General features: G+C 50.7%; 1 protein-coding gene across 1 annotated transcript; it reads right to left on the reverse strand.

The window, feature by feature from the left end:
• Positions 1-2886: 2886 nt before the first annotated feature.
• On the reverse strand, positions 2887-25463 carry TAP2 (transporter 2, ATP binding cassette subfamily B member). Its single transcript, XM_060237736.1, has 11 exons — positions 24973-25463; positions 23095-23209; positions 20255-20385; positions 18983-19188; positions 16989-17186; positions 14672-14800; positions 11870-12058; positions 10322-10495; positions 8715-8874; positions 6752-6888; positions 2887-4406 (listed from the first exon to the last, which is right to left on the reverse strand). Exons 1-11 carry the CDS (start codon positions 25457-25459, stop codon positions 4215-4217), a joined length of 2118 nt encoding a protein of 705 aa, XP_060093719.1. The 5' UTR covers positions 25460-25463; the 3' UTR covers positions 2887-4214.
• Positions 25464-26688: the final 1225 nt, after the last annotated feature.

Here is a 26688-nt window from a genome sequence, read left to right on the forward strand (position 1 = left end):
GTGGAGGGCGGGATATAAATCTAATATCTTCATCTTCTTCATCTTCTTCATAGTTTCACACAGGGTATTTGTAGAAAAAGTCTGGAAGGAACTCATGTGCATATTAGGCCACACCCCTGTGATCACCATAGTTTCACACAGGGTATTTGTAGAAAAAGCCTGGAAGGAACTCATATGCATATTGGGCCACACCCCTGTGATCACCATAGTTTCACACAGGGTATTTGTAGAAAAAGCCTGGAAGGAACTCATATGCATATTAGGCCACACCCCTTGTGATCACCATAGTTTACAGTGCTTGCTCCCTGCAGGAGTTTTTCCCCTGGCCTTCCTGCCATCTTTCATAATGCTGTTTTGGGGCGAAGTTGAATTTTGGAATGAAGGTGGGAAGGCTGCCAGTTCAAACCCCATCCCCCTGTCCCCCCACCAGTGGCAATTGTTTTTCCAGTTTGGTGTAGTGATTGTGTGGACTCTTATCTGGGAGAACTGGGTTTGATTCCTCACTCCTCCACTTGCAGAAGAATAATAATTGCAGATTTATACCCCGCCCTTCTCTCTGAATCAGAGTGGCTTACAATCTCCTTTATCTTCTTCCCGCACAATAGACACCCTGTGGGGTGGGCGGAGCTGAGAGAGCTCTGACAGAAGCCGTCTTTTCAAGGACAGCTCTGAGATAACTATGGCTAATCCAAGGCCATTCCAGCAGGTGCAAGTGGAGGAGTGGGGAATCAAAGCCGGTTCTCCCATATAAGAGTCCGTGCACTTAACTACTACACCAAACAGCTGCTGGGATGGCCTTAGTCAGCCATAGCTCTGGCAGAGTTGTCCTTGAAAAGGCGGCTTCTGAGAGAGCTCTCTCAGCCCCACCCACCTCACACGGTGTCTGTTGTGGGGGAAGAAGATAAAGGAGATTGTAAGCCATGGTACAGAGTGGTGAAGCTGCGGTACTGCAGTTGAGCCCTCTGCTCACGACCTGAGTTAGATTCCAGTGGAAGCTGGTTCAGGGAGCTAGCTCGAGGTTGATTCAGCCTTCCATCCATCCATCCGAGGTCAGTAAAAGGAGTACCCAGCTTGCTGGAGGGAAAGCCTAGATGACTGGGGAAGGCCTACCCCGTAAAAAGTCTGCCGTGAAAATGTGAAAGCAATGTCACCCCAGAGTCGAAAACAACTGGTGCTTGCACAGGGGACTACCTTTACTTTTTAAGCTGCTCTGAGACTCTGATTCCGAGAGAAGGGTGGGGTATAAATCTGCAATCCTCTTCTTCTTCCCTGGGTAAAGGGTGTGGGAGTCAGTTTTGTTTTTTTTAATTTGCCAGTCAACTAGTGGATCAACATAACCACTGGTCTATCGGGCTGTACCAATATATCAGCATTGAACTGATGTTTTTTAAAAGACTGGAACAGCACATGTGGTAACTCGGGGGGGGGCATTCAGGGAGTTTGGGGCAGGGAAAATACAGGGCAACCTGTCCCCCTTGGGGCAGAGACATGAGGTTGACTCAGCCTTCCATCTTTCCGAGGTCGGTCAAAGGAATCCCCTGCTTGCTGGGGGAAAGTGTAGATGACTGGGGAAGGCAATGGCAAACCACCCCGTAAAAAGTCTGCTGTGAAAATGTGAAAGCAACGTCACCCCAGAGTCGGAAACGACTGGTGCTTGCACAGGGGACTACCTTTACCTTTTAATGGGCTCTCCTACTCATTTCCAGCGTATTCTTCTAAAAGGGTGATTAACACATGGAATTCACTGCCACAGGAGGTGGTAGCGGCTGCAAGCATAGACAGCTTCAAGAGGGGACTGGATAAGCATATGGAGCAGAGGTCCATCAGTGGCTATTTGCCACAGCATATTGTTGGAACTCTCTGTCTGGGGCATTGATGCTCTGTGTTCTTGGTGCTTGGAGGGAGGGGGCACAGTGGAAGGGCTTCTAGCCCCACTGGTGGACCTCCTGATGGCTCTTGTTTTTTTTTGGCCACTGTGTGACAGAGTGTTGGACTGGATGGGCCATTGGCCTGATCCAACAGGGCTTCTCTTATGTTCTTATGTGACACAGAGTGTTGGACTGAATGGGCCATTGGCCTGATCCAACAGGGCTTCTCTTATGTTCTTATTTGACTCAGAGTGTTGGACTGGATGGGTCATTGGCCTGATCCAACAGGGCTTCTCTTGTGTTCTTATGTGACACAGAGTGTTGGACTGGAGGGGCCATTGGCCTGATCCAACAGGGCTTCTCTTATGTTCTTATTTGACTCAGAGTGTTGGACTGGATGGGTCATTGGCCTGATCCAACATGGCTTCTCTTATGTTCTTATGTGACACAGAGTGTTGGACTGAATGGGTCATTGGCCTGATCCAACAGGGCTTCTCTTATGTTCTTATGTGACACAGAGTGTTGGACTGAATGGGCCATTGGCCTGATCCAACAGGGCTTCTCTTATGTTCTTATTTGACTCAGAGTGTTGGACTGGATGGGTCATTGGCCTGATCCAACATGGCTTCTCTTATGTTCTTATGTGACACAGAGTGTTGGACTGGATGGGCCATTGGCCTGATCCAACGTGGCTTCTCTTATGTTCCTTCTTTCCTTCCTTCCTTCCTTCCTTCCTTCCTTCCTTCCTTCCTTCCTTCCTTCCTTCCTTCCTTCCTTCCTTCCTTCCTTCCTTCCTTCCTTCCTCTCATGGCTCTCCAACATCTGACATTCATGTCTTGTGGCTCTCCAACATCTGATATTTATTCTGTGCGGCTCTTATGTTAAGCAAGTTTGGTCACCCCTGCGCTTACCTAACTTCACTCCGCTGTTGCATAAAGAAGAGAAGGAAGCCTGGACATTTTGGCAAGGGGTTTCCCTTTCAGTCAGCTGAGTGATCTATAAACGCGATAACAGTAAATAACGTTTCTTTCGTAACTTTAATTTTTTTTTTATAAAGCGAGGAGGAGCGGGAAACATCAATCTAGGCGTGCAACTAGAAGGGGGAAGGGAACCTAATCTCCTTTCATCACCTCTGTCAAATTCAGGGGCAGCCAAACTTAATGTAAGAAATATAAGATCACCACAGGAAGCAATTAACTTTCACGCAAAGCTTGTAAATATGCGTATTTAGTGAGAACACTGAACATTCTTGCAACTTGGCAATAGATTTTTCACCTGTTTTATAAGGGCCTTTAACACAGTATCAGTGCCCTTGCCCCTTTGGACAAGTCTAGGTTCAGAATAATTAATTGTTTGGCCTCTCTGACCTGTTGATGGCCCTCCAGAGGAACTGATTGGCCACTGTGTGAGACAGGAGGCTGGACTAGATGGACCTTCAGTGGCCTGATCCAGCAGGGCTCTTCTGATGTTCTTATGAAGGCCTCGGCCTCTCTGCCCTGTTGTTGGCCCTCCAGAGGAACTGGTTGGCCACTGTGTGAGACAGGAGGCTGGACTAGATGGACCCTCAGTGGCCTGATCCAGCAGGGCTCTTCTGATGTTCTTATGAAGGCCTCGGACTCTCTGCCCTGTTGTTGGCCCTCCAGAGGAACTGGTTGGCCACTGTGTGAGACAGGAGGCTGGACTAGATGGACCCTCAGTGGCCTGATCCAGCAGAGGTCTTCTTCAACTGAAGAACCTGGTTCCAACTCATGGAGAAACATCTTGTGTCATTCAGGCCTTAGAAAGCCCTGAATCAGGGAAACCCCATTCATTAAAGCCATAAGTCTGTTTCTGACAAAAAAAATTCTTAGAAACAGCTCTCAGTGTTTTCCCTCTGGTGTTAAAGGAATTCTTCCATCTCTACTAGAACTTCAGAAGTTTCAGCAATGTTATTTTTCTCCTGTTTGCTTGTTTGTTTTTAAGGGATATGGTGTACCCTCTCAAACCTTTTCTCTCTCTCCTTATTCAAATTTTACATCTTTCTTCACCTCCATGACAACTGTTGACAGTTGACTGAAATCATTTATATTATCTCACTAGCAATAACACAATAACAAAACAAAAGCCATCAGCCGGCGGAAAGGGGGGGCGCTACTCAAAACCACTTTTGCGTTGAGCAATTTTTTGGGGGGGGGGGTATCGCTGCCACCCATGAAGTGCTAGGCGCTGTACAGTCTTTTCCGGCCATTTCATCTCTTCACAACTCAAGAACCGCACCTTCTCTTCTAAGTCCAAGCTGCGTTTCACGATCTGCCCCAAATTCTGCCACCACCAGTGGGGCTGTCCAACCGGTGTCCTCTCGGCCAATTACTGGGTCCAATTCCTCTGCACCAGTCTGTGGTAGGGTCCCCTCCGGCTCATCAGCTCCTCGTGGGTCCCCTCCTCCACCACTGTCCCGCCTTCCAGCACCAGGATCTTGTCGGCGCTCTCCACCGTCTGCATGCGGTGAGCAATCACCAGCATGGCCCGGCGTCGGCCGCTGACCACCGACCTCTGGATCTAGCGGAAGAAATGGTGAACAGTCAGGAATCAGAGTGGGAAAGATTCTGGCACTTCCCGCCGTATTCAGGCGCAGCCCCCATCCTTCCCCATCTACATGTGATTAAGCAGAACTGGAACGGTGGTGGTGAGCCCCTGACCCAGGACTGCCCCTAGGGCGTGTGGCGCCTCAGGAAGGCTCCCTGGCTTTTAAGCGGAACCCAAAAATCCTGTCTCTTCCTCACAAGGCTCTAGCTCATTCTTTGTAAAGACGGAGCCATCAGTCTTGAAAGAGGCAACAAAACGTTTGACACCGGCTAATGTGGACTGGCTCTGTGTGGATGAACTTATTCTTTATCTCACACCTCACTGAAACAATAGGGGACTGAACACACAAGACTGTGAAGCGGGATGAACATATATATGTACATATGAAGCTGCCTTATACTGAATCAGACCCTCAAAGGTCCATCAAAGTCAGTCTTGTCTACTCAGACTGGCAGCGGCTCTCCAGGGTCTCAAGCTGAGGTTTTTCACACCTACTTGCCGCGGCACAGAGGGGTAAAGCAGCAGTACTGCAGTACTGTGATCTGTACTCTCTGCTCACGACCTGAGTTCCATCCCAGCGAAAGCTGGTTCAGGTAGCCGGCTCCAGGTTGACTCAGCCTCCCGAGGTCGGTAAAATGAGTCCCCAGCTTGCTGGGAGGAAAGCGCAGATGACTGGGGAAGGCAATGGCAAACCACCCCCTAAAAAGTCTGCCGTGAAAACGCCGTGAAAGCAACGTAACCCCAGAGTAGGAAACAACTGGTGCTTGCTCAGGGGACCTTTCCTTTTTCCTTTCCTCCCGGCACTCTAGGCAAATGCCTAGTTGCCTAGTGGGCGAACTGGCCCCGCTCTTACCTGCAAGACCCCTCATGGATCTCTGGACATATGAAGCTGCCTTATACTGAATCAGACCCTCGGTCCATCCAAGTCAGTATTGTCTACTCAGACTGGCAGCGGCTCTCCAGGGTCTCAAGCTGAAGTTTTTCATGCCTATTTGCCTGGACCCTTTTTAGTTGGAGATGCCAGGGATTGAACATGGGACCTTCTGCTTACCAAGCAGATGCTCTACCACTGAGCCACCATCCCACTGTCCCTGTCCGAGAAGATCTGTTTACTTGGCTGCAAAGCCTCTCTCTCCAATTTTCAGCCAGTCGTGCTCACTCAAATGATTTATGATTTGTTTAAAACATCTCTATACTGCATATCAACATTAAAACAGCATTTAAAAATAAAGTATATATATGGAATACCGTAATTATATAAGATGGGGGGATTACTTTGTGGGGTTTAAATCATAATGCTTTTAAAGCAGCCTTTAAATCATAATGCTTTTAAAACAGCCTTGAGACAGGAAGAAAGGTGGGATGCAAATATTCTGATAAACAGAATATTTAATAAGCAAAAAGGGGTGCATCACATGACTTCTGACCACACCCTGAAAGGTTAAAACGGTTGAGGCTCTTTAGCTTGGAGAAATATCGACTGAAGGGTGACATGATAGAGGTTTACAAGATGGGATGGAGAAGGTAGAGAAAGAAGACCTTTCTCTTTCTCACAATACGAGAACTCATGGACATTCAATGAAATTGCTGAGCAGTCGGGTTAGAACGGATAAAAGGAAGTCCTTCTTCACCCAAAGGGTGATTAACACGTGGAGTTCACTGCCACAGGAGGTGGTGGAGGCTACAAGCATAGCCAGCTTCAAGAGGGGGTTGGATTCACATGTGGAGCAGAGGTCCATCAGTGGCTATTAGCCACAGTGTATTGTTGGAACTCTCTGTCTGGGGCAGTGATGCTCTGTATTCTTGGTGCTTGGGGGGGGGCAGAGTAGGAGGGCTTCTGGGGTTTTTTTGGCCACTGTGTGACACAGAGTGTTGGACTGGATGAGTCACTGGCCTGATCCAACATGGCTTCTCTTCTGTTCTGAACATTTCCCAACAATCAATATACAAACCATTCTTGGTTTCGGAATAAGCAATTTGCTTTAGAAAGAGAAGCAAAAACCCTCAGGACAGACACAATGGTGGATGAGGAATGAGTTACAAACCCCACCCTCTTCTCAACTCTAAACTGTCTTCTCTTGCAGCAATTTCAGTTTAAACAGCACCAGGACTTGCTTATCAATATCTACAAATATTGGTTAGTCATAAAGGAAGGAACCCCAGACACGCTCAGGGGGACTCTCATTGTTCAGGCTGCAATGATGAGTAGGAGTCTGACACTAAGAACAAGGCCAAGGGCTAAACCACTTAACAGCCACCTGTCTCTTTTAGCCCTGCCCAGTGGCGAGTGTGAATCCTGCCCCTTCCCCCAGACTCACAGCTGCTTCGCACTCCACATCCAAGGCACTTGTAGCTTCGTCCAGGATCAAGACCTTCGGGTTGCGGAGGAGAGCTCGAGCGATTGCCAAGCGCTGCTTTTCTCCCACGGACATCTGGCCCCCCTTCTCACCCACATCTGCCGGGAAGCAAGACAGGAAAGAGAGCGCATGAACGTGTGGAGCCGCCTCATACCGAATCAGACCGCTGGTTGATCAAAGTCAGTATCGTCTACTCAGGTTGGCAGTCGCTCTTCAAGCTGAGGTTTTTCACAGCACCTGCCACCTGGTCCTTTTAACTGGAAATGCCAGGGATTGAACCTGGGCAGGGCCAACGTGTGGGAGTAGGCAACCTAGGCAATTGCTTAGGGCGCCAGCTCCCAACAGGGGCGGAGGGCAGGCACCCCCCCCCCTTGCATAATCCCTGAGCTTCCAACTGAACGCTGAGGAGACGGAGGAACTCCCCCGACCCCTCAGCGCTAGAAACAACTGCGCTTTCAATCCTCGGCACTCTCTGAAAGCACTACACATTGTTTCTGGCAACTGAGGGGCTGGGGGAGTTTCTCCGGCCCCTCAGCGCCCAGAAACAACGTGCGGTACGGCACTTTCAGCCCTCGGTGCTCTCCAAACTCTGAGAGTGCCAAGGACTGAAAGTACCATACCGCACTTTTTGGGTGCTGAGAGGCCAAAGAAACTCCCCCGACCCCTCAGCGCTAGAAACAACTGTGTTTTCAATCCTCGGCACTCTCTGAAAGCACCACACATTTTTCTGACAGGTGAGGGGCCGGGGGAATTCCTCTGGCTCCTCAGCGCCCAGAAACAACGTATAATAAGGCGCTTTCAGTCCTCCGAACTCGGAGAGTGCCAAGGACTGAAAGTACCACACCACACGTTTCTGGGTGCTGAGAGGCCAGAGGAACTCCCCCGGCCCCTAAGCAGCCAGAAACAACGGTGCTTCAGTGAACAACGTGATGATGTCACCTCTGGGTTTTCCCTGGTGTGTGCGTGAAGGGGTGGGCATGCATCGGAGTTTTCCTGGGGGGTGCGCGCGCTGGGATTCTGCCTCAGGTGGCAGAACCCCATGTGCCAACCCTGAACCTGGGCCCTTCTGTGTGCCAAGCAGATGCTCTACCACTAAGCTGCATCCCCTTCCCTTCTCGGACTGAGCTGCGTTTTGTGTATGACAAGTCAGAGATGGGGTAGGGTTAAAACATCTTGGAAAACAAGAAGAAGGGACTGAAAATGCCTTGGTATACAGGACAGAGCAAGAGCGATGCATGCTTCTGTGTGGAGAAGCTGGAGCTTGGATTCCCACTATTCATAGCACCTGTAACAAGACATCCTGGCTCAGGGAGAGGCTGTGGCTCAACGGAAGAGCATCTGCTTGGCATGCAAAAGGTCCCAGTTTCAATCCTTGATATCTCCAATAAGAGTCAGGTTGTAGATGATGTGAAAGAGCTCTGCCTAAGAACCAATGGTCTGATTTGGTGTAGAGCAGGGGTGGCCAACGGTAGCTCTCCAGATGTTTTTTTTGGCCTACAACTCCCATCAGCCCCAGCCACTGGCCATGCCGGCTGGGGCTGATGGGAGTTGTAGGCAACAAAACATCTGGAGAGCTACCGTTCGCCACCCCTGGCGTACAGCATGCGTGTGTGTGAGAGAGCATTTGCCAAAAAAAGGGGAGGGGTGGAAAGAAAAGCTAGCAGGAGACCCTCCCCTGGGGGAGCTGCGCACTATCGCTCAGTGAGGCGGGTTTTTATATTTCAGGGGGGCAGGGCTGCTAAGACCCAAGACAGCAGGGTTCTGAGAGCCATGGGGGGGGAGCAGTTTGTCATTTTAAGGCCCCCTCCATGCACTAACCCAGCTACACCCCAAGGGGGCTCCACGAATAGCAGCAGAGAATTTGGAGATTCTCTAACTTTGCAAAAGGGGGAGGGGCAAGGGAGCAACCAGCTTTTGCAGGCACCTGCGTCAAACCCTCCTTCCAGGTCCTGGATGAACTCCCAGGCATTGGCGTCTCTCGCTGCTCCGATCACGTCTTCCTCTTTGCAGCCTTCCACCCCGTAGGCGATGTTGTCCCGAATGGACCCAGAGAAGAGGACGGGCTCCTGGCTCACGAGCGCCACCTGCAGGCGACACCGGAGGGATCTCGCCTAAATCGCTGCTTTTCGTTTAAAAGCCCAGTTCTGAATTCCGCCCACCCTCTTTAAAAGACAAACTGCCAACACGCAAATGCTGTTTCCGATAAGCCAGCCAAAAATGCAACGCATTTCGGAACCAGGAATAAAGTCGGAGTCCCATGGCACCTTTGAGACCAACACAGTTTTATTCTGCGTGCACACAAAAGCTTATACCCAGAATAAAACAAATCACAGGAACTGCTGTCACCCTTCTCAAACGGAGACAGTTCTATTCAGGACTCCATACAACTAAGTTTAGTTTTCATTTCTTGGCAGTCCTGAATTTAAATTGTGCCTTTTAATGTGTTCTTACAAGTGTTTTATTAACTTTCATTTGTACAGTTCTTATTTTGGATTTTTTTCATTGTTTTATTCATATTTATTTATAACGATTCATTTATAATTACCGGGCTCTTTTTCTAGCAGGAGCTCCTTTGCATATTAGGCCACGCCCCCTGACGGAGCCAATCCTTCTGGAGCTTACAGTAGGCCCTGGAAGAACCCTGTAAGCTCTTGGAGGATTGGCTACATCAGAGCTGTGTGGCCCAGGGGTGGGATTCTAGCAGGAGCTCCTTTGCATATTAGGCCACGCCCCCTGATGGAGCCAATCCTTCTGGAGCTTACAGTAGGCCCTTAAAAATAATTATTTATAATTATTTATTTATAATGGTTTTATTTTATTTTTTATAACTGTTTTATTTATATTTGAGAGCCACCTTCAGTTTCTCAAGGCCAATCCTAGATTTGGGAGGGGTCTCCCGGGTCATCTAGTCCGGCCCCCTGCACAACATAGGACAGGGGTGGCCAACGGTTGCTCTCCAGATGTTTTTTGCCTACAACTCCCATCAGCCCTAGCCATGCCGGCTGGGAGCTTCAGGGATTCAGATGGTGCAGGGAGTTTCGGGCGTGGGGAGCTTCAGGGCTTCGGGCAGCTTCGTCATCAGCTCCCTTTGAGCAGGGGCGGTGTGAGCCAGCCTGAGCACTTTGGGCGTCGGGAGCTTCAGGACTTCGGGCGGCACGGGGAGCTTTGGACGTGGGGAGGCAGGCGGTAGTGGATAGCCGCAAGTGCGGGGAGGTGGGCGGCAGCGAGTATGGGGAGGCGGGCGGCAGCGGGCGCCGGGAGCCAGAGGGCAGCGTTCGCAGGAGAGGCAGCCGCCTACTTAGCCTACTACCACATGCCAGCCCTGGGTGCCACACCTCACTGCAACACACATGCCCCAAACCAGTGCTCCATTCCTTGTTCAATGTCCTCTGCCATTTTACAAAGAAGGATCCTGCCTTTCCCTCTCCCGGCTGCTACCCTCCCTCCATCCCTGGCTCATTTGGGACTAGCAGGACGAGATTTCTGGTTCCTTGTTCTTGCTCTCTGACTCAAATCGGGGCTGCCCCTTACCTGGCTGTGCAGGTATTTGTGCTCATACTCGTGGAGGGGGGTCCCGTCCAGCAGGATCTCCCCAGACTCAGGCTCGTAGAACCGCTCCAGCAGGGCCACGCAGGTGCTCTTCCCGCTTCCGTTCAGCCCCACCAACGCCGTCACCTCTCCGGGGCGGAGCTCGAAGGAGATGTTCTAGGGCAGAAGAGAGATCAATGTAGAGCTGCCAAGCCTCACTCAAGAAACAACTGGGGACTTTGGGGATGGAGCCAGGAGACTCTGGAGGTGGAGCCAAGAGACTCTGGGGGTGGAGCCAGGAGCAAGGGTGCAACAAGCACAACTGAACTCCAAAGGGAGTTCTGGCTATCACAGTTAAGGGGACTGCACGACTTTTAAATACCTTCCCTCCATTTGGAACATAAGAACATAAGAGAAGCCACGTTGGATCAGGCCAATGGCCCATCCAGTCCAACACTCTGTGTCACAGAAGAACAGAAGAGAAGCCCTGTTGGATCAGGCCAATGGCCCATCCAGTCCAACACTCTGTGTCACATAAGAGAAGCCACGTTGGATCAGGCCAATGGCCCATCCAGTCCAACACTGTGTCACATAAGAGAAGCCATGTTGGATCAGGCCAATGGCCCATCCAGTCCAACACTCTGTGTCACATAAGAACATAAGAGAAGCCATGTTGGATCAGGCCAATGGCCCATCCAGTCCAACACTCTGTGTCACATAAGAACACAAGAGAAGCCCTGTTGGATCAGGCCAGTGGCCCATCCAGTCCAACACTCTGTGTCACATAAGAGAAGCCCTGTTGGATCAGGCCAATGGCCCATCCAGTCCAACACTCTGTGTCACAGAAGAACAGAAGAGAAGCCCTGTTGGATCAGGCCAATGGCCCATCCAGTCCAACACTGTGTCACATAAGAACATAAGAGAAGCCACGTTGGATCAGGCCAATGGCCCATCCAGTCCAACACTCTGTGTCACATAAGAACATAAGAGAAGCCATGTTGGATCAGGCCAATGGCCCATCCAGTCCAACACTCTGTGTCACATAAGAACATAAGAGAAGCCATGTTGGATCAGGCCAATGGCCCATCCAGTCCAACACTGTGTCACATAAGAACATAAGAGAAGCCACGTTGGATCAGGCCAATGGCCCATCCAGTCCAACACTCTGTGTCACATAAGAACATAAGAGAAGCCATGCTGGATCAGGCCAATGGCCCATCCAGTCCAACACTCTGCGTTCCTCCCCCACAACAAACATCCTGTGATGTGGCGGGGCTGAGAGAGCTCTCCCAGCAGCTGCCCTTTCAAGGACAACCTCTGCCAGAGCTATGGCTGACCCAAGGCCATCCCAGCAGCTGCAGGTGGAGGAGTGGGGAATCAAACCCGGTTCTCCCAGATAAGAGTCCGCACACTTCACCACTACACCAAACCGGCTCTTTACTAAAATAACTTCCTTCAAAGGAAGAGGTGCAAGTTAAAATATCCCTGGGAGTACCCAAGGGGAGCCACCATCTCTCATACACCATGACTTGTTCCTTGAATATCGAGTACCTTTAAGACCTGGATATCCGGGCGAGACGGGTAGCAGAAGGAAACATTTCGGAAGGAGACACGGCCTTGGGGAACTGCTGGGGCCAGCGTCCCATCTGTGCGGACTCCCGGCTCTCGATAGAGATACTCGAACACCTTCTCTGCGGCCCCCACATTGCTCAGAAGATCTCCGTACATGTACACCAGGGTCTTTTGGGGAAGGAGGACAGAAAGAAGGGAAGGGTTAGGGAGGAGACGAAGAAGGCCGTAAGAGGGCTGAACAGACCGGTGGCAGAGATCTCAGAGAGATGAACAGACGCATGTCAGACAGAAACCAGCGGGGTGACGTAAATCTCATCCGACCGATGCAGTCAGCTAGCAGACACAAACTGTGAACGGACTGCTTTATACCAAAATAGCCCTTCGGTCCAGTGGCTCTCCAGCATCTCAGGCAAAAGACTTTCTTGTCACCAGTTGGTCTCCGTAGGGAATAATGGGTAGCACAGCAGACATTTCCTCCCCCCCCCCAATTTCTGATGACCCTGAAGCGGGGCGGGGGAGGGCCTCCAAACTGGGGATTTCACAGTATTGACGGGACCACGGTGGAGAAGCTAAGCCACAACAAAGGAAAAACTTGTCCGTGTAAAACACAATTCTGACTTGTTAGAAGAAGAAGAAGATATTGGATTTATTTCCCGCCCTCCACTCCGAAGAGTCTCAGAGCGGCTCACAATCTCCTTTCCCTTCCTCCCCCACAACAGACACCCTGTGAGGTGGGTGGGGCTGAGAGGGCTCTCACAGCAGCTGCCCTTTCAAGGACAGGCTCAGAGCGGCCTACAATCTCCTTTCCCTTCCTCCCCCACAACAGACACCCTGTGAGGTGGGTGGGGCTGGAGAGGGCTCTCACAGCAGCTGCCCTTTCAAGGACAACCTCTGCCAGGGCTATGGCTGACCCAAGGCCATGCCAGCAGGTGCAAGTGGAGGAGTGGGGAATCAAACCTGGCTCTCCCAGATAAGAGTCCGCACACTTAACCACTACACCAAACTGGCTAGGAATAACAGGTATCAAAATGTAAAAAGAGTATCGACAGTACCCAGCACCTCAGTCATGCACAAAATTAAAACCTCTTTAAGTTCCACAACGCTCCTACTGTCCTTTATGTGGCTCAAAGCCACTACATTATATTCAGTGCAACATTTGAGAAAAAGGTCCAGTGGAGAACCGGTCTGCTTTGCAAGCCATTTTGGATCTCTTGTCCTTCTTCTAGGGACCAATCTTGCATATTATATGCAATTTTCTAGGCCCAGTAGCGCCAAAAATTATTCAGTCGTCAAGCATGTCAGTCCAGAATTCCTAGCTTTCTCTAATTTTCACACAGAATAGCAGGAACACCATAGTTAATACATTCCTTGTCAGGCTGATGACTGAATAATGCGGATTGGCAAACCCTATCTAGTCCAGCTCCCTGCACAATGCAGGGACTTCACAAATCCCTCTCCCTATGTAGCCCCGTGGCGCAGAATGCTAAAGCTGCAGTACTGCAGTCCTAAGCTCTGCTCACGACCTGAGTTCTATCCCGGGTGGAAGCTGGGTTTTCAGGTAGCCGGCTCGAGGTTGACTCAGCCTTCCATCCTTCCAAGGTCGGTAAAATGAGTACCCAGCTTGCTGGGGGGAAAGCGTAGATGACTGGGGAAGGCAATGGCAAACCACCCCACAAAAAGTCTGCCGTGAAAACGTTGTGAAAGCGACGTCACCCCTGAATCGGAAACGACTGGTGCTTGCACAGGGGACCTTTCCTTTATCAGAGCCCCGTGGCACAGAGTGGTAAAGCTGCAGTACTACAGTCGGAGCCCTCTGCTCATGACCTGAATTCAATCCCAGTGAAAGCTGGGTTCAGGTAGCCAGCTCCAGGTTGACTCAGCCTTCCGTGGTCAGTAAAATGAGTCCCCAGATTGCAAGGGTGGGGGAAGTGTAGATGACTGGGGAAGGCAACGGCAAACCACCCTGTAAAAAAGTCTGCCGTGAAAACGTTGTGAAAGCAACGTCACCCCCGAGTCGGAAACGACTGGTGCTGGCACAGGGGACTACCTTTACCTTTATGTAGGCGCAAATAGGGTTGCCAGCTCTGGTTTGGGAAATACCTGGAGATTTTGGGGGGTGGAGCCTGGGGAGGGAAGGGTGGAATACCACAGAGTCAGGGCCGGCTCGCCCATTAGGCAAACTAGGTGGTTGCCAAGGGCGCCGGGACAGGGGGCACCGAATTGGGCTCCCCCCTTCTGGTGCCCAGGACAACCACCAAGTTTGCCTCCTGTCACCGCTGCTGCCACCACCATCAGCCCCCTCTCTTCCACCGTGCTTCCCCCCACCCCCCGCCGAAGCTTGCCACGATGAGGCTGGGCCCTTCTGTCTTTGAGGCAGCTGCCTGTTTTTTAAAGCCAGTGCTGGAGGAGGCTTTGCTCCCCTTCACTTCTGGTTCCGTAAAGGGGTCGGGGGAGAAACCTCCTCCCAGGCTGGCAAAAAACGTGCGGCTGCCTCGAAGTCAGTAGGGCCCAACCTCGTCACGGTGAGCTTTGAGGGGGGGGGCACATGATGGAGTGCAGCGCGGCTGAGGGAGAGCAGGAGGCAGAAGTGGCTGGGGGGGGGGCAGGGAGCCTTCCTGGGGCATGATGCGCCCTAGGGCTGGCACTGCACAGAGTCCACCCCCTCCACAGCAGCCATTTTCTCCAGGGGAACTGATCTCGCTCGTCTGGAGATCAACTGTGATCGCGGGAGATCTCCAGGTCCCACCTGGAGGTTGGCAGCCCTAGGGGAGGATCGCCCACCTGTACGTGATTCCCCACGTCCCCTTGGTAGAGGATGAAGGAGATGAGGTTCCCTTTGGTGAGCAGGCCGGCCTGGATCTGCTGGTAGCCGCTGTAGAGAATGAGGAGCTGGACGCCCAGGCGGATGAACTGCAAAGACAGAGAGGAAAGAACAGGGAACATCAGGCTGACCGCCACCTTTCTTCATTTATATCCTACTTTTCAACAGGAAAGGAAAGGTCCCCTGTGCAAGCACCAATCCTTTCCAACTCTGGGGCGACGTTGCTTTCACAACGTTTTCACGGCAGACCTTTTTATAGGGTGGTTTGCCATTGACTTCCCCAGTCTTTTACATTTCCCCCCCAGCAAGCTGGGGACTCATTTTACCACCCTCGGAAGGATGGAAGGCTGAGTCAACCTCGAGACGGCTACCTGAAAACCCAGCTTCCGCCGGGGATCGAACTCAGGTCGTGAGCAGAGCTTAGGACTACAGTACCGCAGCTTTAACACTCTGTGCCACGGGGCTCTTACTCTTCAACAACAGCCACCTTTATTGGCATAACGGCATAGATGTGCACAATCGGCAAGGGAGAAAACATCTACCACCCCAACATCGGAGACATTCCTCTCCTCTTAGAAGCACAGCACAGATATTTAGCCACAGTCTCAATAATCTCAGGGTTATGAGAGGACAATAGGAAGAGGGTCTTTCCCCCATCAGATTGTCCCTCATGATTTCGAAGAAGAGGACGTAAGCACATGGCACAAATATCACAGTAAAATGTACAATGCAGGAGAACATGTTCAGTACTTTCTATATCCCACGAACGACAACCACAAAACCTGTTGGAAAATGGAATTTTCTTAAACCTGCCATACAGCACAGTAGAAGGGAGGACATTAAAGCAAGCTAACATGAAGCCTCTATGAAATTTTTGGGAAGTCAAGATGATGATGATATCCTACTTTTCACTCACTCTCCAGTTGGGACTCAAAGCGACTTAAAACACTATTTGCCCCTCCTCCCTTTTCTCGCCGCCACAACAACCCTGTAAGGGAAGCCAGGCTAAGAGTCTGTGACGGGTCCTACACCACTCTACCCACTCCACCAGGGAGGAGCACACAGGAGCCGCGCTCCAGAACCTCTAAATTTTATTGTGCTCTTTCTTTCTTACTATCCGGCCCCCCACCAAATACTTGCTCCTGGGCTCCATTGTTCAAACCCCTTGTGTGAATTTTGCCAAACTCTAAGATCTGACAGATGCTGAAGCTGAAGCTCAAATACTTTGGTCACCAAATGAGAAGGGAGCACTCCCTGGAGAAGACCTTGATGCTGGGAAAGACAGAAGGCAAAAGAAGAAGGGGACGGGCAAAAGATCAGCGCAGAAGAATAGATGCTTTTGAGCTGTGGTGCTGGAGAAGACTCTTGAGAGTCCCTTAGACTGCAAGAAGATCCAGTCAGTCCTAAGGGAAATCAACCCAGACTGTTCCTTGGAAGGTCAGATGCTGAAGCTGAAGCTCAAACGCTTTGGCCACCCAATGAGAAGGAAGCCCTCCCTGGAGAAGACCCTGATGCTGGGAAAGACAGAAGGCAAAAGAAGAAGGGGACGGGCAAAAGATGAGCGCAGAAGAATAGATGCTTTTGAGCTGTAATGCTGGAGAAGACTCTTGAGAGTCCCTTGGACTGCAAGAAGATCCAGTCAGTCAGTCCTAAGGGAAATCAGCCCAGACTGTTCCCTGGAAGGTCAGATGCCGAAGCTGAAGCTCAAATACTTTGGCCACCCGATGAGAATGGAGCCCTCCCTGGAGAAGACCCTGATGCTGGGAAAGACAGAAGGCAAAAGAAGAAGGGGACGGCAAAAGAGGAGATGGCTGGACAGCGTTACTGATGTAACAAACACGAATTTGAGCAGACTTCGGAGGATGGTGGAAGACAGGAGGGCCTGGCGTGACTTTGTCCAGGGGGTCGCAAAGAGTCAGACTTGACTGTGTGACTGAACAACAACAAGATCTGACAAACTTTCTAATATTTTTCCCTCAAAAAAAAAATGGGAAAATTAACCAAAACACATGAAGCAAACAGATGGAAATCCACCGTGCCACTGTGACCACATAGGAGAAAGCAATTTAAATAGTGTGAGGGGAGTCGGGTTTTACGATAATTCTAATTCAAGAAGCATTTTAAGGTGGATGCTGAGCTGATATAATTCAGTACACCTTCCTGCGATGTCAGGAGTGTGTGGTAGATGCAAGTGAGTGATGCAAATGAGTTGTGCTAATGAGCTCCGGCACCTCTTCTTCTACAAAACGGCCCCTGCCTGGGACTCTGTCATCTCACCCGCCGGACAAGCAGATACAGCGCCCGCTCCAGATCGCGCTGGTTCTTGAGCCTTCGGGTCTCAGCCAGGGCCGCATCGTAGCGCTGGGACTCCTCCTCCTCTGTGGCAAAGCTGCGCACCGTCCTAATGGAAGACAGCGTTTCCCGTACCACCTCCCCGGAGCGCGCCACAGAGTCCTGGATGGCCTGCAGGAAAGCCTGGAGACAGGGTGATGAGGGACACAAAACAGGGTGTGTTTCAGAGGTGGCTCCTTCCACATATTGTGTGACTCTTGAAGCCCCCACCGGCCATCTTGGAGAAAGCATTTGTCTCTTTAAATCACTTTTCCAAGCCAAGCCAGCTAGCAGCTTGGAGAATGCATTTAAAATCAAAGTTGCTTTCTTTTTGCCTCTTCCTCCCCAATCTATTTTCTTTCCTTCCTCCCTCCCTCTCCTTCCGTCCTTCTCTCAGACATCTGACGTTCGTGTCTTGCAGCTCTCAAACATCTGTCATTTATTCTGTGTGGCTCCTACATTAAGTTTGGCCACCCCTGTTTAAGACCAATGACGTTTAATTCTGGGTATCAGTTTTCGTGCGCAAGCACGCTTCTGAAGAAGAGCGCATGCACACGAAAGCTTACACCCAGGATTATACAAATTGAGACAATACAATCAACAGGACGGGACATTCAATAAAAAAGGCCATAAGGTTTGAGTCGTAGAACCAACCAAACGCCTTAAAAATAGAACCAAAGCGAGGCTAAGTGTTCATGTGACGCATTCAATGCTCCTTCCACATATTGTGTGACTCTTGACGCCTCAGTAGAAGGCAGCTTCACATATGTTAATGTGTGTTCAATATCAATGCATCTTTTGGGGCTGTGCAGGACTTCCAGCACTGCATATACCCCTCCAGGCAGGCGTGACTCCCCCAATACTCCCTCTAAGCTGTGGAGTCTTGTGAGCAAAAATTCCACTTTGTGAGCTACTACACAAATTATTGTGCCCTGAGACCATTTATTCCTGAGCTAAGACAAAAATGTGTGTTCTGGAGGCTAAAAAGCTGTGAGCTAGCTCACATTAACTCATCTTAGAGGGAACACTAGACTCCCCTAGACGTTTTGTGTTTCTTTATCTCTTGCTTTTCTCCCGTTAGGTCTCAAACCAGAACCTCATTCTCTGCTAGGGTTCCCAGTCTCCCGGCCCCTCCCCTGCAGCCACCATGAGCCTTTAGATCTCCCCCATTTTAAAATGTGTGTGTGCACCTTTAAATTTGAGCAGGAAGTGAAAGCTGCACCGGGAGGGGCCAGCAGCAGAGCCAGCTGTGATTGAAAGCAAGAGCACAGTCCCTTTGCTTGCTTTCCTATCAGTCTTTGTATAAGAACCAGAGCCAGTAAGTCTGTGTGTGTGAGAGAGAGAGAGAGGGAGAGCGAGCGAAACAGCAAGAGCCCAGTCTCTGTGCTTGTTTTGGATTTGTTGCAGATGTATTTGCACAGCAACCTGTTTATGGGATGGGGGAAAAAACCCTCCATCTCTCTCTCGCTTTTCATTTGCCTGTGTTAGTCTGAAGAAGTTGGTTGGAAATGCAGCAGCTCCTGCGCATAAAGCTCCAGTGAGATCACAAAAGTGCGCGCTTGCAAACTCTTGTTTATTTCGGCTGCTTTGTCAGTGTGGGTTCACTTTCATCTACTGGTGTTGGGAACAAGGAAATGAAGACTATTCAGGGAAATTGCGCTGCTATATTTTTATTTATTTTAGGGAATGGGAAAGTCTTCTGGCTCCACCCCCAAAGTCCCCAAGGATTTTTGGAGTTGGACTTGGCAACCCTATTCTCCCCTCTTTCATTTTCTCCAAAGCTCTGTAAGGTAGGCTAGGTCAAGAGACTATGGCGGGCCCCAGATCGCCCAGCGAGCTTCCACGGTTGAGCTAAGGCAACCCCAGGCTCTCCCGAATCCCACACTGCCCAAATTCCCAAACCACTTCTGGCCCCACCTGACCGCTCCGCAGCCACACACCTGGTGACGAGTGTCGTAGGCCTTCTGGAGAGCCATCATGAGGGGCGTCTCTATGAGGGTCAGCAGAGTCAGGCGTGGCGAGAGGCCGAGCATGAAGCCGTAGAGCCAGACGGCCTGGATTAGGGAGCGCAGGAAGATGTTGGTGTTGGCCGGCACCGACCGGCTCATCATGGTTGTGTCCTTGGAGAGGCGGGAGGTCAGGTCCCCTGCAGGGCAAAGAGGAAGACTCTGGTAGGAGCAGGAAAACTTTCTTGGACAGAGTCAAAACAAGGCAGGAAGGCTAACAGGCAGGAGTTGTCTTTATCTCTGTCAGCAGTAGCCTAACAAAATCTGTGAGTGACTCCTAAACGTTAAGATCTACCTATTCCGCCAGGCCTTTGACTGAGGAAGCGGATGTCCAATCCATCTCGGCCTCCCCTGCCCTCAGAAATACACTGTTTGACTTACATCTGCAGGAGGCATTATAGACTGCTCTGGAGTTGTTGGTTTGCCGCCATCTTGTTTTGATAGCTTTAATTCTGGCTTTATTGTTATTTGTCTGTATCTTGTTGTGAACTGCCCTGAGCCCATTTTTGGGATACGGTGGGATATAACCCTAATAAATAAATAAATAAATAAATATTTCTTGGCTTACACAGCCCTTATCACCTTCAAGGCCAGAGATGAAAGTGTGGCTTATCATGAGAACCTGTAGCCTGTAGGGGGAGAACCAGGAGAGGTGAGGTAAACTTCTACAGGCTTCTCTTGAGAACATGTCCTGATTGGATATCACCGTCACCAGAGGTTGCTGGGCAAAAAACTATAATTGAATTAAGGCCCAGAAGAAGAGAGACTAATTCAGATTCTGTGGGACTGAAGGCCTGAGTTTTGATATGCTCAAACTGCGATTGCTAGTAACAATAGAGAATGCCTGAGCTGTGGCCCTCTGTTTTTGGATATAAGGTTCATGCCATCTAATGCCAGTTCTGGAAAGTGTTAAAATAGTGCCAGGGAGCGAGGGAAGGCGGGCGGGGCAAACTAGTCATCGTGGACATCGGGAGCCCAATTTGGCGCACCCTCCTCCCAGCACCCTAGGCAACCACCTAGTTTGCCTAGTGGGCGAGCTGGCCCTGGGTACAACCGCCCTTGGACCCCTTGACAAGAGAAATGGGAACAGGTGAAAGATATACACATCCCAGAAATGGTGAATCACAGCAGCAGCAAACGCGAGAAAGAAAAAGCTGGATTGCAGAAATAGGTCTGGCCTGGACGGGTCACGCCAGGCCCCCTCACCTGTCTTCACCTCCTGGAAGAAGGCCAGATCCTGCCGCACCAGGGAAGAGAAGAGCAGGCCACGCACCCGGAGATTCATCCGGGACATGCTGAACGTGAAGAGCCCCCCGCGGCAGCCGGAGAACAAAGCGCTGGAAGGGGCACGAGAGAGAGAGAGATTGTGGGTCCCGCCATGGGGCAGCATCCTCCAGGCAGTGGGTCACTCCGGAAACACAGACCTCCTTCCCAAAGGATTGAGCCCTGACCTTTCAGAGAGCTCTGGGCACTCCTGAGGCACCTGCAACCACTGTTAGAAGGGCAGCGGGAATTTCCAAGGAGAAAGCGGCACAGCATTCCCTCGTGCCAGTTCTGCACTGCGGCCTGGTTAGGCAGCACAGCCCTCACCCTCCATCCCTGGCAGGACTTGAGGTTTCATAAATAGGGTTGCCAACAGGGCCTGGAGGGAAAATTTCAAGGCTGCCAAGATGAAAGAGCCAGTTTGGTGTAGTGGTGAAGTGCGCGGACTCTTATCTGGGAGAACCGGGTTGGATTCCCCACTCCTCCACTTGCACCTGCTGGAATGGCCTTGTGTCAGTCATAGCTCTCTTATCTGGGAGAACTGGGTTTGATTCCCCACTCCTCCACTGGCAGCTACTGGAATGGCCTTGGGTCAGCCACAGCTATCGCAGGAGTAGTCTTTGAAAGGGCAGCTGCTGTGAGAGCCCTCACAGGATGTCTGTTGTGGGGGGAGAAGATATAGGAGATTGTGAGCCGCTCTGAGACTCTGAGTGAAGGGTGGACTATAAATCCAATGTTGTCTTCTATCACAGGAGTTGTCCTTGAAAGGGCAGCTTCTGTGGGAGCTCTCTCAGCCCTACCCACCTCACAGGGTGTCTGTTGTGGGGGAGGAAGGTAAAGGAGATTGTGAGCCACTCTGAGACTCTGAGTGGAGGGCGGAATGTAAATCCAATGTTTCGTCGTCTTCTTCTATCACAGGAGTTGTCCTTGAAAGGGCAGCTTCTGTGAGAGCTCTCTCAGCCCCACCCACCTCACAGGGTGTCTGTTGTGGGGGAGGAAACAGGGCTTTTTTGGTAGAAAGAGCCCAGCAGGGACTCCTTTGCATATTAAACCACACCGCCTGACGCCACCATTGTTCCACACAGGGCTTTTTGTAGAAAAAGCCCAACAAGAACTCATTCGCATATCAGGCCACACCCCTTGCCGCCAAGCCACCCGGAACTGCGTTCCCGTGCGTTCCTGCTTTTAAAAAAGCCCTGGGAGGAAGGTAAAGAAGATTGTAAGCTGCTCTGAGATTCAGAATGGAGGGTGGGGTATAAATCTAATATCATCATCCTCTTCTTCTAAATTCTGGGGAAGGGTTGGACAGCTTGGGAGGAGGGCAACTACACTCCCCTTTGTTGAGGAGAAAGGAAGGCTTGACTTTGGACGTATCATTCTCTCTTATCCTGACTGACCTCGCAGGATCACTGCGGATAAAATAAGGGGACCAGGTGGACAGCCTTTGAAGGAACATGAGGGATATGAGTTGAGGAACTGAATGAAGGGGGCGCACACAGAGAGGGGGAGAGAACTGTTCATGTCAGCTGCAGGTTCCGAGCTATCCATAGCCCACAGAGGGGAGGGACCCACTGGGGGCTCCTTCTGGAAGGCCAGCTGGTCGCTGATCTCTTCCTGTGCAATAATCCTGAGAGTACAATATTGCACTGCTGCAAAAAACAGACTAATCCACCATGGAGGGGCGGAGACTGTTCCAAAGGAGATCAGATGCCCCAGGGCCCAGGGGCAGCTCACAGAACACTTTGGCGTGGCCATGACGGGGCGGGGGCACAGTGGCCCTATGTCCCTCCCCCCAGTGCTTCTGGGCTATCCTGTCTGCTCATCCTTCTCCTATATAACAAGGGCTTTTTAAAGAGCAGGAATGCACAGGAACAGAGTTCCGGTTGGCTTGGCATCAGGGGGTGTGGCCTAATAACCAAATGAGTTCCTGCTGGGTTTTCACTACAAAAAAGCCCTGCGTGAAGCAATGGTGCTGTCATGGGGTGTGGCCTAATATGCAAATGAGTTCCTGCTGGGCTTTTTCTACAAAAACCGCCCCGTGAGAAGCGATGGTGATGTTAGGGGCTATGGCCTAATGTGCAAATGAGTTCCTGCTGTTTTTTTCCTACAAAAAGCCCTGTGTGAAGCAATGGTGATGGCAGGGGTGTGGCCTAATATGCAGATGAGTTCCTGCTGAGCTTTTTCTACAAAAACGCTCTGTGAGAAGCAATGGTGATGTCAGGGGTGTGTGGTCTAATATGCAAATGAGTTCCTGCTGGACTTTTTGTATAAAAAACCCGTGTGATGCAATGGTGATGGCAGGGGTGTGGCCTAATATACAGATGAGTTCCTGCTGCACTTTTCCTACAAAAAACGCCCTGCGAGAAGCAATGGTGATGTCAGGGGGTGTGGCCTAATGTGCAAATAAGTTCCTGTTGGGCTTTTTTTGGTAGATCTATAACCCAAGGGGAGTTTTATTAATTCATCAGCTGCTTTATGCTGTCTGTCTCCAATTTTCACATCCTGCAGTTCACCCCGAGATTCAGTTACGATAATTAAATTAAGACGAAGAGGGAAATCCTGATTCTTAACGATGAGCTGACGCTTTCCAATCCTAGCGACAGAGAGGGGAGGGGCCGCAAGTCGGGGGGGGGGAGGGTTGCAGGAAGGAGGGCGCGACTTCTTTGGCTCTTCACTGCTGCTCTGTCCAAACTCTGCCACGCACTGACTCCATCTTTAGCTCTGATGCTTTAAAGGTGTTGTTGGGAATATCGGGGGGTGGGGGGGGAGGGAAAGCATCTCACCTGCCCAGGGACACCAGGCAAACGAGGAAGATGGCGTCCGAGAAGGCATCCGAGTTGTATTTCTTGCCCAAGATATCAATCACGCGTCCCGTATAGTAAGGGATGAACGTTTCAGCTAGAGAGAGAAGAAGAAGGCAAAGGTGACATTTTAATAACAGTGAAGGGAATCTAGATCAAAGGAAGTCCTTCTTCACCCAAAAGGGTGATGAACACGTGGAACTCACCGCCACAGGAGGTGGTGGAAGCTACAAGCATAGCCAGCTTCAAGAGGGGATTGGATAAGCATATGGAGCAGAGGTCCATCAGTGGCTATTAGCCACAGGGTATAGATGGAACTCTCTGTCTGGGGCACTGATGCTCTGTATTCTTGGTGCTTGGGGGGGCACAGTGGGAGGGCTTCTGGAGTTCTGGCCCTGCTGGTAGACCTCCTGATGGCACCTGGGCTTTTTTTTTGGCCACTGTATGACACAGAGTGTTGGACCAGATGGGCCATTGGGCTGATCCAACAGGGCTTCTCTTATATTCTTAACTCTAACCCTGTGTTTGTTCTTAGGCTGCTTCCACACAGAAGTTCTGTTTTATGTTGGCTTCTGTATAGTAAGATAAGATATGATAAGATATCTTATCTTATCTTTATCTGTATAGTAACGCTGTATTGGGGAGAATCCACACATCATCCCCCAGTTGTCCACTGTCTGTGTTTCCCTTGCTTTGCTCAGATCTTTCTCCAAACATGGTTAGGTATGATCTTTTCAGAAAGATGACAGTCCAAGCTCCTTTAAATGCCACGTGGACACAAAAGTACATTTGTGCATGTCTCTCCACAACGGTGCCGTTCTCTTTTTCTCAGTCCCCGAGGAGGCCACCCCTTCCCCCCCACAGAAATACCTTGGAAGGCTTTTAAAAATGGAGTAACTGAGAGATCTCATAATATTTTAACATCCAATTGTCCCATTCTTGCACCCAGCTTGCTGGGGGGAAAGCGTAGAGGACTGGGGAAGGCAATGGCAAACCACCCTGTAAAAAGTCTACTGTGAAAACATTTTGCGGCCCTGTGGAGCAGAGTGGTAAAGCAGCAGTTCTGCAGTACTGTGGTCTGAACTCTCTGCTCACGACCTGAGTTCGATTCTGGTGGAAGCTGGGTTTTCAGGTAGCCGGCCCAAGGTTGACTCAGCCTTCCAAGGTCGGTCAAATGAGTACCCAGCTTGCTGGGGGGAAAGTGTAAAAGACTGGGGAGGGCAATGGCAAACCACCCTATAAAAAGTCTGCCGTGAAAACGCTGTGAAAGCAATGTCACCCCAGAGTCGGAAACGATGACGCTTGCACAGGGGACCTTTCCTTTCCTTTCCTGTCCCATTCTACCAGTTTCCTGCATTCAGTTTTTGAAAATAAAAAATCAAGTCTCTAGCTCTTTCGATGTTTACGCTTTAAACTTTCCCCCTTATAACTCCGCAATGAAAAGGACTACAGGCATGCCTTTTTTTAAAAAAACAAACAAACAATCTGAAGGCTAAGAACTGGAAGACTGAAGCAATAAATATGTTGTAATGTTAAAGGGCGTTACCAATTCCTGATTGAAAGGCATGTTAGCCCAATTGCCAGGGGATGGTCGCAGGGGAGGGGCTAAGCCGAAGAAAATATGGGGGAAACTGCTCTGTGGATGTTCTGTGGCCACTGCAAATAGTTTTGCATCTGCAGAACAATGCAGCAAATCAGGCCTTCGTGGAAGCAGCCCAATTCTACCTTATCCCCTCCCTTATATGTTTTTTCAAAAATACAATGATTGAGAAAAAACCTTGCCTGCCGACCCACCAACCTCTACATCTATCTGGACCTGCTCACAGCCTCTGCATGGACAGACCATGTGCACATACTCACCAATCACTGCAATAGTGAGGAAGACAAACGCGCCGCCCAGGTACGGGGCGTCTGGAGTGAATAGCCTCAGCAGTTTCCACAGGGTGGCCCTGTCTTCTTTCTTGCTTTCTCCCCTGCTGCCCCCCTGCCCCAGAGCCCACCAGGTGAGGCAGGCTGCAGCCACTGCCCCATAGCCCAGCAGCAGCCAGGACCACGGGGCTGAAGAGAGCAGGAGAGGGGGGTCTCCGAACCACTGCCCCACGGAGTAGTACAGGGTGGGTAACAGACACAAGGTCACCACGGCCTCAGGAGGGACCAGGGAGGGCCGGGCCAGAGACAGCAGCCCCCGGACCCCCAAGAGAACTGTCAGGCGCAGCCCGGCCTCCAGCCATGTCGCCGGGACCCCCAGGAGGGCCAGGGAGGGCCGCCCCAGGTCTAGCAAGGAGAGGAGGGCAACGTCGCAGAGAAGCAGGAGGGCAGCTGAGCAGAAGGTGGTGGCGAGGCCCATGGCGGCAGAAACTGTGGGGAGAGGGAAATAAAAGTCAGCTTTTCGAGGCCTCAAAAGAGTTTCAGATCGGTCCCTGGAAGATTCATTTCAGCCCATGAAACTCTGCCTGCATTTCTGAGGAACAGATGTCTGGGCAACGTGTCGGGTCCGGATGTTCTTTCGCAAGAACCCGCCTTGAGGCTTGGAGCTGTTTTGCCGGTTTGAACGCCACAACAACTTTGGCTCTAGCTTACAAAATGGGATTACAGGAGTGAAACAGGGAGGCTGAAACGATGCCAAATGATGCCATGCTTAAGCCATGCTGCTTCATGCTTGTTCCTTATCCGATTATTATTAATATTTTAAATAAAAGCTTTAAAAGGATGCATTTTTCCAACACTTTTTTCCCCTTGCTAGAGCAGTCCAACAGATTCTCTCCCCTCTTTTTGAATAGATAAAGGAACAGTTCGCTCTTGTAACTGGGCTGCTAACAATGCAGAGTTGTCCTCAGGGCTTTTTTTTCATAGCAGGAACTCCTTTGCATATTAGGCCACACCCCTCTTATGCAGCCAATCCTCCTGGAGCTTACAGGAGGCCCTGGAAGAAGAGCCCTGTAAGCTCTTGGAGGACTGGCTACATTAGGAGTGTGTGGCCTAATAGGCCAGGGGTGGCCAACAGTAGCTCTCCAGATGTTTTTTGCCTACAACTCCCATAAGCCCCAGCCATAGGTGCCCCTATCCTTCATTATTTCCTATGGAAGGAAGGCATTTAAAAGGTGTGTGGTCCCTTTAAATGTGATGGCCAGAACTCCCTTTGGCGTTCAATGCTGCTTGTCACGCCCTTGTCCCTGGCTCCACCCCCAATATCCCCAGATATTTCTTGAATTGGACTTGGCAACCCTACGGCACCCTGATACCTTCCCCTACAAAAAGATTTCTTGCAACGGACCTTCCCTTTCCACCTCTCTGAAGTCAACTAAAAATGCAGCATAAACCAGCCGGGAGAGAGCCCTAGGTCAAGGAAACCAAGCTTTCGGCGCCCTCTCTCTGCCACAGTTCCACTGCGGTAGCCTTGGTGACGTCACCTCCAGCACCTCATCTGTAAAATGGGCATAAGAGGAACCCACAAAGGGAGGTTTCGATCTCCCCAGCTGAGTTTCTGGTCAGCTTCGACTGGCCTTCCAGCCGGGACCCTTTCCCCAAAGACCTTCTGTGGCCACCAGGGCTGGATCTAGGGGTGTGGGGCAGGGG

Source organism: Heteronotia binoei, chromosome 5, assembly GCF_032191835.1.
Source record: "Heteronotia binoei isolate CCM8104 ecotype False Entrance Well chromosome 5, APGP_CSIRO_Hbin_v1, whole genome shotgun sequence".
Lineage (NCBI taxonomy): Eukaryota > Metazoa > Chordata > Lepidosauria > Squamata > Gekkonidae > Heteronotia > Heteronotia binoei.